This window comes from Pogonomyrmex barbatus, unplaced genomic scaffold (genome assembly GCF_055798465.1).
Source record: "Pogonomyrmex barbatus isolate J1 unplaced genomic scaffold, ASM5579846v1 scaffold3, whole genome shotgun sequence".
Lineage (NCBI taxonomy): Eukaryota > Metazoa > Arthropoda > Insecta > Hymenoptera > Formicidae > Pogonomyrmex > Pogonomyrmex barbatus.
Window position 1 is genome coordinate 8,838,387 of NW_028297127.1, and position 12,225 is coordinate 8,850,611.

At 40.9% G+C, this 12,225-nt stretch overlaps 2 protein-coding genes across 2 annotated transcripts in view; both read left to right on the forward strand.

Moving 5' to 3' along the window:
- Positions 1-139: 139 nt before the first annotated feature.
- LOC105428592 (uncharacterized) overlaps positions 140-12,225 on the forward strand; it is a 30,086-nt gene continuing 18,000 nt past the window's right edge. The window contains exon 1 of the mRNA XM_089079405.1: positions 140-1,023. The gene's annotated coding sequence lies outside the window, so the exon portion shown is untranslated. The remainder of the gene's footprint in view (positions 1,024-12,225) is intronic.
- LOC148935992 (uncharacterized) lies at positions 1,099-3,040 on the forward strand. The gene is made up of 2 exons (XM_089080468.1): positions 1,099-1,420; positions 1,721-3,040. The coding sequence occupies exons 1-2, from the start codon at positions 1,120-1,122 to the stop codon at positions 2,074-2,076; spliced, it is 657 nt and encodes a 218-aa protein (XP_088936594.1). The 5' UTR covers positions 1,099-1,119; the 3' UTR covers positions 2,077-3,040.

The window sequence follows — 12,225 nt, forward strand, 5'->3', positions numbered from 1 at the left end:
TCCGTCCCTCTTAATCATTCCTCGTCCAACAATCCATGACATGATCTTCAAACTCTGTTCCTCTTCCTGTTTGCTCCCGCCGCCTCCTCCTTCCCCCTTCCCATACACTCTGATTCCGACTTCGAAAATCCTTCTAGACCCCATTATCATTAAGGAATTCAAACTTGCCGTATCTAATTTCAAAACCCGTTCCGCCCCAGGATTAGACCAATTAAACTATCCTATCATCTCCAATCTCCTGGACTGCTTCGCCTCAGCTCTTGTACACTGTTTTAACGGATTCCTAGCTGACAACTCCTCACTTCGTGGAGGCTTTCCTAGTAATCCTTATTCCAAAACCCGGAGGCACAAGGATTCGCCCTCCTCTCTTGCTTACTAAAAATCTTAGAAAGAATCATATAATCATATTCGAGGCTGCGCTGGCACGTTGAGACAAACTTAAGCTTGTCGGATACACAGTTCGAGTTCAGATCCTCTAGATCATGCGCCGACAACCTAACCATTTTCACTAACAACATCCTTTCTAGATTCATGACGAATGCATACACCCCGTGCGTCTTTTTGGACATTACAAGCGCCTTCGACAACGTCATCCCCAACATCCTTTACGAAAACCTCCTAGAATTAAATATCCCATCCCACATCTGCAATTTCATATACAATCTCATCAAGGAACTCCACGGGATTCGATCCTAAGTCCCCTTCTCTTCAACATCTACCTAAGGAAATTAACTATCCACATCAGCACCGAAGCCCAACTAGTTCAATACGCCGATGACGTCGCCATTTTCACAACAAACAAATTTCTGCCAAACGCTTTAACCACGCTGGAAGAAGCCATCGACCAAGTCGATAAATTCCTACTTTCAAGAGGCTTGGACACGTCCTTCTCTAAATCAAAATTCACAATTTTCCAGGAAAAGACACACCCCACCGCACACTCCATCCACTTGTGTGGATCAGTCATCCAAGAAGTACAAAGCATTAAGTTCCTGGGAGTCCTGCTCGACTCTAAGCTTGACGGTAAGTCACACCTCATTTCACTTATAAACAGAGGCCGACAAATCGTAAACATTCTCTCATTCCTGGCCTACACACATTGGAGAGCACACTCCATCGATGTTAACTTTATATAGAGTAATTTTCAGAAGCTCCATCAAATACGGTTCCCAGTTTTTCTCTTGGAATAATATGAACTCATTCTTCATTAAGTTAACGAGATTACAAAACAAAATGATCAGAACAGCCCTCGGTCTTCGTAACTCCACTCCCATCAACATACTCTTAGCAGAAGCTAGGGAGCCCCTCTTGCATAATAGATTCAAGCTCGTCGCAGCCAGATACATAATTAGATCCTTCGCTCTCAGGAAAAACCCTGTTCTGAATTATTTCATCAAGTTGTACAATTCCGTCAACATCTCATAACGAATCTTCTTGCTTAAGAAATCTTCTCTCTTCAAAGCCTTCGTCATACAGGATTGCTATTTTCTACAAGTCCACGATTCCACCAGAATGTCTGTTCCAACATAAGGTATCCAGCACCTACATCCAATATTCAACAATCGATTCTCTGTCAATAGTCCATGCCTATTATCATCAACGCAGAATTCAACAATTAAGTTCGACAATTCTACCACTGCTCCTTCTTTTATTTCAACGATGGCTCAAAGGGCTCCTCTGAACAGGATGTGGGTGTGGGCATATACTCCCCACAAATAAGCATCACTCTCATCCAGAGACCCCCCTCCCCCAGAAACATCCATCTTTGCGGCCGAGGCATGGGCAATCCTCCAAATACTCCTTCTGATTCTCACAGGCAAAGATCAAAAAGACTTTGTCTCCGACAGCATATTAGAAGCCTTACGCTCACCCAAATACAATAATAACTCAAATTACATAATCCTTCGCATTAAGAAAGCATACCTCGAAGCACAAGAAAAGAGATTGGAAGTCAACCTATATTGGATTCCGGCGCACCGAGGAATCTATGGCAACGAAAGAGCAGACTTCTACGTCAAACAAGCAGCAATTACAGTACAAAATACAATCTTAAGCTTCTCTATACAAATCTTCTAGGCCGCTCGAATGAAGCATTTCATCAGAGTTTTGCATGCTACCTTGACTTACAGGCTCGCTCTAAAGGCTCCTTGTACTCTCAGCTCTTTCACTCTATAATCAAATCTTAGTTCAATAAACATTGACTCTCACGCAGCTCTGTCGTATCCATAACCGCATTAGAAGCAATCATTATAATTTAAATTACAGCTTGGCCAGGACAAATATTATAGCGCATAGCACTTGCCCCTGTGGAGCTCCAAAATAAGACATTAATCACTCAATCTTCCACTGTCCCGATACTCGCGGGGGCGCAAGTCCCCTATTTGAATATCTCCCGGAACTCCTAAGGCACATCCCCACAGACATCCTGCCATTAATCCACGATCCTCCCCCCAAATTGTGCCGTTTATTGCTTTCTTTAAAGCCGCCAATCTCTCGCTCTAAACTCGTTTAAACCTCCCTCTAATATGTAACCCATTTCCGATAGCGCTGTCGGCTAAATCTCCCCCTCCCCACCGGCACCGTGATATACCATAGCAACCAACAGAGGAGACTTTCTCCCTTCTCACTCCGAACTCGTGGCCTGTATTGGTCACCATCCGGTAGCCTCGGCCATTTTTAGGAATAAGAAGAAGAAGATCATTTTACCGTATTACTACATCCAATCTCTTCCTTCAAATTGATTATGGCTCATCCCATTTGGAATTTTACAATCGGGATCATCTCCTTGTTAGTCAAAACGATGTCAATATGAGGTCAAAACTGTTGTTTTTCGTCATGATGTCAACGAAATAATTCAATATAATGAAAAATTGATACTATGTAGATTGAGGTTATGCAGGATAGAACCTTATAGAAAAAACATGAAAATAAATATTTAGATTATAATTCTAGTATTATTAGGAAAAACTCAATCAATGTCACGTTGACATCAAATGACGGCATTATGATGAGATAATTTGTTTTGCTTGGTTATTTTATTAAAACATATTCTCGATATTATTTCGTAATGTATATATTGTATATTGTATATTGTATATTGTATATTGTTATTTCTACATTTTTTAAATGTTTAGGTCATAATTGCGTTTATTGCGTTTTATTATGATATTACTGAAGATTTTGTGCAGTATGCAGCTAATGTTGAGTTTGAATTTACGTGCGTAATTCACATTACACATTACATTAATTCACATTACGTTCGGTACAAAAAACAATTTCACGACTTTTAAGAATCTTCTACTATGATTTTGGTTTATACATTTAGAACTGTGAGGATCTAAGGACAAGAACCAATCATATTAAAGAATTGTATAATATTTGCTAAGCTATTTTTCCTATTGAAAGCGACCATTGTTATCTGCTAACAAAACGTGCAATATAATGTAGTTTTACGTGTTTAAAAAGTGTTATAAACGCAAAAGCAGGAAACATGGATAAAAGACCAGTAAGTATATATTGTAGTATTTAATCGTATTTGCTTATCGCATATTTATTTGACCCGCAATCTATTGTAAGTAATTAAAGTTAAATTAGGTTAACCGGTGTTTCTCAGTGAATGTGACATTGTTGTTTAATTTATTATAGATTATTACAGGTTGTGTTTCAACATTCAATGCGAATACTAAAAATTTATAGTATATATAATATAAAGTAGTTTATTAGAAATAATTTATATAGAAATATATATATATATATATATATATATATATATATATATACGAGAGTAGTCTGAAAAGTTTTGAGCCTAACATAGAAATAAGTATTTTTTCGGTCAAATATAGTTTTATTTTTCAACATAATCTCCTTTTAAGTCGATTCACTTTTCCCATCGATACTCTAACCTCTTTAACCCCTCCAAATAGTAGTTGGCGTCTTGCTCCGCAAAATAAGCGTTTACGTATGCGATGACCTCGTTCGATGAAAATCTTTGTCCTCCAAGCGAAACTTTAAGCTTAGAAAACAGGAAAAAGTCGCTGGGGGCCAGATCTGGTGAATACGGTGGGTGGTTAACCAATTCGAAGTGCAGTTTGTGAATTTTGGTCATGGCGACGGCCGAGGTGTAAGCAGGTGCATTGTCTTGATGGAACAGCACTTTCTTCTTCTTCAAATGCGGCCATTTTTTTGCAATTTCTGCCTTCAGTTTATCAAATAATGATGCGTAAATATTCGCTCCCGTTATTGTTTTACCTTTTTCAAGATAGTCGATATACACAATTCCGTGACTATCCCAAAAAACAGTCGCCTTAACTTTCCAGCTGATGGAACCATCTTCACCTTTTTCGGAGCAGGTTTCACCCTTTGTTCCCAATCCATTGTTTTGACTGTTCTTTTGTCTCTGGACTGTAGTGGTGGATCCAAGTTTCATCTACAGTTATGAATCGACACAAAAAATCTGACTCGTTTCGCTTGAACCGCTCCAACAGGGCCTTGGAAATGTTCATTCGAATTCGTTTTTGGTCCAAAGTGAGCAAGCGCGGTGAGCACTCAACGCGCGGATAGCTTGGGCATATCCAATTCTTCGGTAAATATATGACAAACGCGTTCTTTCGATATGCTCATAGCCTCTGCTATCTCTCTAACCTTGATTCGACGATCGTTCAGTACCATTTGGTGAACATTTTCGATGTTATCAGCGGTGGTCACAGTTTTTGGCCGTCCCGAACGCTCATCATCAGCCAAGCTGGTACGACCACGTTTAAATTCAGCTGCCCATCTTTTTACGGTGGCAAATAATGGGGCAGAGTCCCCGTAAAGCGTCCAACTCGATTTTAATTTGCGCAGGCGTATTGCCTTTCAAATGTAAGAATTTAATCACGGCACGATATTTAATTTTTTTCATTTTTACAAAAACACTGACATCGAATGACACAAACAACTATCAAACAACAACTGAGCGTCCAAAATGGTTGAAATTTTCACAAAAATCTTTCAAAGCATATACTATTAGTACTAGAATGGTTTTGATGAGTAACGTCATCTTCATGTTAAGGCTCAAAACTTTTCAGACTACCCTCGTATATATATATATATATATATATATATATATATATATATATATATATATATATATATTGTTGTGCGGGTCGTTTCGGGGATCGATCAAGGAGTCGGCGGGAAAGAGGCACTCACCACTTTGTTCGATACTAAATAAACTTTATTAACACTTGATACAGATTGTCCTTTTTAATTCGGACTGCGACAGACGTGACGGCACGGCGGATCTCGACGAGTCCTCTCCTGGTATCGGTCTCCCGTTTTTATCCTATTCCAGGCGACCGGTCCTTTCCGTGTCATCAACATGTTCGTCAGCGTTCGCGGTATATTTCTGGGTCGCGCGGCGGTTTTCCGCGTAAGGGCCGCGCAACCCGGTTAGCAGTTGCTTCACGTGGAACGATTACACAATATTTGCGCGATTAGCACGGTAGCGTTGGTAATCGCTATCGCTTGGTAAAATAATAATTCGTCGGATAAAGTATCGCTTGCCGCAATCCGCTTTGTCAGCGGTGAGCGTGATTGCGTTCTCGGCGCTCGCGGCATCCCTCCCCCCCTTCGATGGAAGGTGATCTTATTTGTTAGTTTACATATGTTGACGCGTAACTGTAATATAATCGTGTGCTTATGACTAATATAACATATCGTCGCGGCGCCTCTGTGCGGTCTCGCTTTTCTTTTGCTTTTTATTTTTGTTTTTGTTTGTGCGCCATGTTATTAATCCTATTATAGTTATTATTACTACGCAGGTGTCTGTTCCCATAGAGTATACAGTGTATTTATTTTTGAGTAAGTTATAATCGCTATCTTCTAGATAGCTCTTTCTCTTATTTCTTCTAGACTTATGCTTAACTTGGTTAAATCTACGGGGTTCTTAATTATTTGTCGTAACGTGTCGGTTTTCTCTAGCTTATTCTTATCGGTGTCTTTATTTTTTATTTCTAATGTTATATTGTATTCGGGGAGGTAGTTTTGGATATATTTTATTCCCTCAATTTTTCGTGCTTTTAATATTACGTTTGGTGTGATTAGTTTGCAATTATCTTTTAGTTTTATTTTTCCGGTTTCTTCTAATATAATTTTCTCTTCTATTTGCTTTTCGCACTTAATGCTAATTTCTTGCTTGTGTGCCGTGGAGTAGAGCCACGCTTGCTCTTCCGTCAATGCTATCCACAACGGTGTGTTAGATATCATATGGTTCTTTTCGCAGTAATTGAGCTGTCCCGGTGTATGTGTATATATTTGCACCTCGCATGGTGCTGTTTCCGCATAATATGTCGCGAAGTTCTGTTCGCATGTGTATGTGTTTGTTTCTCGTATACAGCGTTCTAACTCTACTTCCTCTAGTAATTTGTAGTGGTGATTCTCTTTATCTATAGCTAGCAAGGAATGGTTTATTTTTATGTAGGCGAATACATTCGCATGATTGTGTACTGGTAACGGTATTGCTTTAACTAGTTTAAATGTAGGGTATGCTACTACCGGAAATTGCAAGATTGTGTATGTATGGACCATCTGAATACGCGCTAAAAGTGATGTATGTATGTATGGTCTGCCAGTGCTCAATCTGGATTTTAAAAGGAAAGTGTAATCCCATGGTTAATTGTGGAGCCGCTTCTTTGAGGGCTGTTATTATATTGATGGGTAGTAGTCGTGTCGGTATCATTCCGTTTTTCCCGTATGTCAGGTAGTCTATTACATTTTCCGTGTCCTTCGTTAAATCGTTCATTATCGTTGTCAGGATTAGTAAGTGTTCGTCTACATCTGCCTGTAGTGTGGACTCGGTCAACCGTTGTTCTAGTCGTTTTGTCGCACTCATTATCAGATTTTCATTATAATTTAGAGTATTTTCTAATTCGTCCAAGTGCGCTATTGTGGCGTTGATTACTTTTATTTGATTTGCTACTGCGTGCTGCAGTACCTTGCCGTTTGTTCGTAACGTTTGCAGTTGCTCGTCTATTAGTTTCTGATCGTCGGCGTCCATCGTTCCGAATAATATTTTGCTGACCGACCCGACCGCATCTAGCAGTCCTCGTCGTTTGTCAGTCGTTTTGTATAGCGTTTCTACTTGTGTCAATAGCGTGATCAGTTTGGTGTTTTTTCTTTCTATTATCCTCATAATGTTTCGGCAACCTAACTGGGCGTTGTCTATTACTTTTCGGCACTGTATTGCGGTTTCCTCCATATAATCTTGCAATTGCTGATGTCTGATCTCCAATTCTTTTGCGCTCAGTTTTATCACTAATTTCCATGCCGATTCAGCCTGTCTCAGCTGACCGATTTCCTCGTAGTAGATTCCTGGCTGGTGCGAGAACAATTCCCAGTCAATAGCATGTCGAGAATCAGGTGTCGCTTGTACTGCTCCTCTCCACATAAGGAGCATCCTGCAAGTTTAGGGACAAGTTTTTTCTTTTTACTAACTCTAATTTATGCTGTCTTTATTATTAATGTCTTTATTTTACTGCTTTTGCTTTTTGCTTTTTGCGGGTAATTATTCGTATGCGTTGTTTGCTAATCTTCGATGAATAGTTTGAGTCGGTTCGCGTGCACCGTCGTAATTTTTCGTTTCTGTTTAATTTTGTAATTAACATCAGAGGTAGGCTAATCAATGCATTGATAATCGTTTTCTCGATTATTTGATATGGACCTATCCATGGTGCTTCCAATTTCTTCGATCGTCCTCTGCGCACTGCTTCGTCATGCAGGAGGACCTTATCTCCTACTTTGAAGGTTTTAGTATTCGTATTTTTATCTGCATAGTTTTTTGCCTTTTGTTTTGTTTCGCGAATATGTTCTTTTGCTACTTTCTGTGTGGCTCTGAGTCGTTCTCTTAGTTCTTGCGCGTAGTTATCGTATGTATAATATGGTTTCGGCGGCGTTGCCAGGGCCGTAGGTAATGTTGCTCGGTGCCCGTACATCAATTCGAACGGTGTATAGCCCGTTGCTGTATGCGGTGTCGTATTGTACGTGAACATCGCGTATGGGATCCATTCATCCCAGTTGGTTTGATCCTCGTTTATATAGTGCCTTAAGTATTCGATCAGAGTCCTGTGCGATCTCTCCAGGGCTCCGTTGCTTTCAGGATGGTACGCGGTTGTTTGAATTTTCGTTATTTTTAAGAGGGTGCATACATTCTTGAACATTTCACTGACGAAGTTCGTTCCTTGATCTGTCAGTACTGTCTCCGGTATTCCGAATTCGCATATTATTTTTGTGGTGAACTCTTTGGCAATCGTGTTTGCTTCCTGGTCTGATATCGGTATTGCTTTACTAAATTTTGTTAAGTCGTCTTGAAATGTTAGTAGGTATTTATTTCCTTTCATGGTGACCGTGGTCCTACGATGTCCAGGGCGCATTTTTGAAACGGTCTTTCTGCCGTGTCGGTCAGTACTAGAGGCATTTTGGTTTTCTTGCTTAGTTTGTTTTTCTGGCAATATTCACATTTGGCGATGTATTCTTCCACATCTCGTATTAGTCCGTGCCAGTTGTGCATTAGTCGTATTCGATTTACGGTACGTGTTACGCCTTGATGTCCTCCGAGAAGGGCATTATGATATTCGTACATTATTTTCTCCTTGTCTTCTTTGTTATATTCACGTTCTTCCCTCACGCTCGATGCTGTTTATCTGTGTGTCAGGCGCGATCGGATTTCTGCTGAGCGCGTCAGCATTTGTATTGCCTTTACCTGCCTTGTGTATCACCTCATAGTCGTACTCTTCTAATTTGAGCCTCCATCTGATTAATCGTGAACCAGGGTCTGTTATACTAAATAGCCAGATCAATGGCTTGTGGTCTGTAATTATTTGAAATTTTGTTCCATAGAGGTACGGTCGAAAGTGTTTGACGGCCCATACTATGGCTAGCAATTTTTTCTCCGTTGTATTATAGTTTTGTTCCGCTTTATTCAGAATTCTGCTTGCGTATGGTCGGTCTTGGCCTACTGGCCCTTGCGACTAATACTGCTCCGATGGCGTATTCGGATGCGTCTGTCGTTACTATAAATTGTTTAGTGAAGTCTGGGTAAGCTAGAACTGGTGTGGTCGTTAACTTTTCTTTTAATTTCGAATGCGTTCTGTTGTTCTGCTGTCCAAGCGAACTTCTCATCCTTTTTTGTTAGTTTTGTCAGTGGTTTTGCTATCTTCGAAAAATTCTCGATGAAATCTTCTATAATACCCGGCTAATCCTATGAAGGATTGCACATCTTTTGCCCGTTTTGGTATTGGAAAGTTTGCTACGGCCGTTATTTTCGCAGGATCCGGTATTATACCGTTTTCGGAGATAATGTGTCCTAAGTATGTCACTTCCTTTCTTAAGAATTCACATTTATTCGGTTGAAGTTTCAGATTGTAGTCTCTTAATTTTTTGAATACTTCAATTAGTCTTTTGTTATGCTCTTTCAAATTTGGTCCATATATTACGATGTCATCTAGATAGACTAGGCATTTGAGACCTTGTAATCCGGTTAGTATGGAATTCATAAGTCTCTGGAATGTTGCAGGCGCATTTTTTAATCCAAAAAGCATTCTATTAAATTCGTAGTGCCCGTAAGGTGTGGAGAATGCTGTTTGTGTTCCTCATGCATGGGGATTTGATGGTATCCCGATGCTAAATTCAATGTTGTAAAGTATTTCGCGTTTCCTAGTTGGTCTAGTATGTCAGTGATATTCGGGAGCGGGAAAGAATCGCCAATTGTTAAGTCATTCAATTTCCGAAAATCCACAACTATTCATAGTTTTCGCTCTCCAGATGCGTCTAATTTCTTTGGTACTACTAGTAAGGGTGCGTTCCACTCGTGGTGGGACGGATTATCTCGTCGCCCAGCATTTTCGCTATCTGTTTATTTATTTCTGCCTTGTGCTTCTCTGGTAATCTATATGGTCGGACATTCACCGGCGCGCTATCTGCTCGCGTATTTATTTCATGTGCGTTAGTGTACGATAGGCGGTCGTTTTCTAGGTGGAAGATATCACAGAAATCTTCGCAAATCTGGTGCAAGGTTTTCTTTTCCTCTTTATTTAAATGCTCGGTTCGCATTTGTCTGTGCAATTTTTCTTTACGAGCTTGAATGGGCTCGTCGCTTGTTTCGTTACTTGACACCTCCATGGTATACATGTGTGCGGCGTCTTTTGTCTTTATCTCGTCCACCGTAACTAGCGGCGTTGTTATCTCCACGGATTCTCCCGTGGTATTTATCACACTTATTGGACATACGTTTTCTTCTGGTATGACCAAACAATTTCCTATGAAAACTCCGGATTTGGTTTCGACTGCATTTACTATTCCAATGCTATTCCGATCGGTTACTGCCTGAATTATGGTTTCACTGCGAGGCGTTAACATAGTTTTCTTGTACGGGTAGAGTTTGAAAGTTGTGTTGCCAATACGGACTTGTTTTTTCCCATGATCGCATTTCGCTTGCTGTTTATTCAAAAAGTCTAGTCCCAGTATCCCTTCATAATTTATTGGGAAGTCATCTCTTACCACATACATAGTGTGCCGTATCTCTCGGTTTCCTAGCGTTATCGTTGCTCTTATCTTTCCGAGTGTGTGTATCTTGTGACCCGTAACTCCGGTTAGGGCTAAACGCTCTTCGCGCATTAGTGTGTTTCCTTTTAGATTTCCTACTTTTATTAATGTCAAAGTAGCGCCTGTATTGAGGAGGAAACTTGTTTTTCCCTTTTTTGTCTCTCGCATCGGCAGGGTAATCAAGTCTAACGTGGCGTTTGTGTGAGGCGTATTCACCTGTGTCACTTGATGCTCGCGTACGGTTCGCGTTATCTTTGTTCTCGGTTTCTCTTCTTCTTCGTCGTCGCCACTGCTTATGAACGATAGATCATCGCTCCCCCTTTGCTGCTTATTCTTTCTCATTATTACAGCGGTATTTATTTGTCGCCTTTTTTCATTATCCTGTCTCGTGCGTCTCGGCTACCCCTTTCTCGGGCGGCCGTTCAATGACGAGCATTCGTCGCGCTTATGGCCTTTTTGCAGTACGAGCAGTATTTCTCGATATTATTTACGTTCGCCGGTCGTTCGGCTCGCGGTAACGGATATTTGTGTATCGGCTTGAACGACAGTCGCGCGCCAAATGTCCTAGCCTTCCGCATTTGTGGCACTCCAGTTTTTGATTGCGGTTTCGATACTGTTCTTGGTTGCTTCTAGCTTTCTCGTTATTGTACATTTTTATAGGTTGGCTACCTTTTAATTTTTCTTCGGCTGTCGCGCCTAGCATCGCGGCTGTTAAATTCGTATAGTTCCTGGATCGTACTATTGTTTGTATCTCGTCACGTAATCCTAGTTGGAAATTTTCTAGGGCTAATTCTTGTATCGTATCTAGGATTGCCTTTCGTTGCTCCGCGGTGTGCTCGCGTCCTTCTATCATAGATTGATAGAGTTCCATTGCTAGTTTGTCAACGCGGAGTCCGTATTCTCGCGAGCTTTCCCCGGGTTTTTGACGGGTTATATTAAACTCTCGCTGAATGTGCGTAGTGCTACGCTTTGCCAAATAACACATCTCGATCTCGCGCTTCAGTTGCATGAACGTGCGTATATCCCTTGTTTGGAAATCGTGCATGGCTTTCCCTGTTAGTTTCGTGCACAAGATCGCTTTTAATAATGATTTTTCGTCGGCAGGATTTATTTCGCTCATCGCGTACGTGCTTGCGTTTAAAAATTTTTGAACTTGGTTCCGCGATGATCCGTCCATCTCCGGAATCATATCGCGGGCTTCTTTTAGTTTCATAAACGTAGTGCGGGATCTCGCGAATTTCGGACATCGTCCCGTGTACGCCCGTATGTCATTTCTATCGGTTCGTCATTTTCTGCACTCCGATCGTAATTAACGACTTCTAGTTGGCTTATGCGGCCCTGTAGTGCTCGCATGCCTTCTATCAACTCGACCAACATTGCATCTCGCGTGTCGTGCGAAGATTCCGCCGGGTCAGATTTCCAGTGTGCCTGGCTTAAAGTGGCTCTCATCCTTTTTACTTCGTCGTCCAATTTTTTGTTTACTACTTGTTGTTCTTCCGCGATCGATTTTAACGGTGTGCCCGGGTTGATTTGCTATTTCCGCTGGATTTATGTTTCGTGAGGCGGTGTAAAATTCGGTTGGATCGAACACACTACTATCGTAAGATGTCAATGAGAATTCTCCGCGGCTAGGGTTACTTGCGTTCA

Coding starts and splice junctions, on each gene's coding strand:
- LOC148935992 (XM_089080468.1), top strand. CDS start 1,120: ATGTTAACTTTATATAGAGTAATTTTCAGAAGCTCCATCAAATACGGT. Junction 1,421..1,720: donor GTACAATTCCGTCAACATCT/CATAACGAATCT, acceptor CCCACAAATAAG/CATCACTCTCATCCAGAGAC.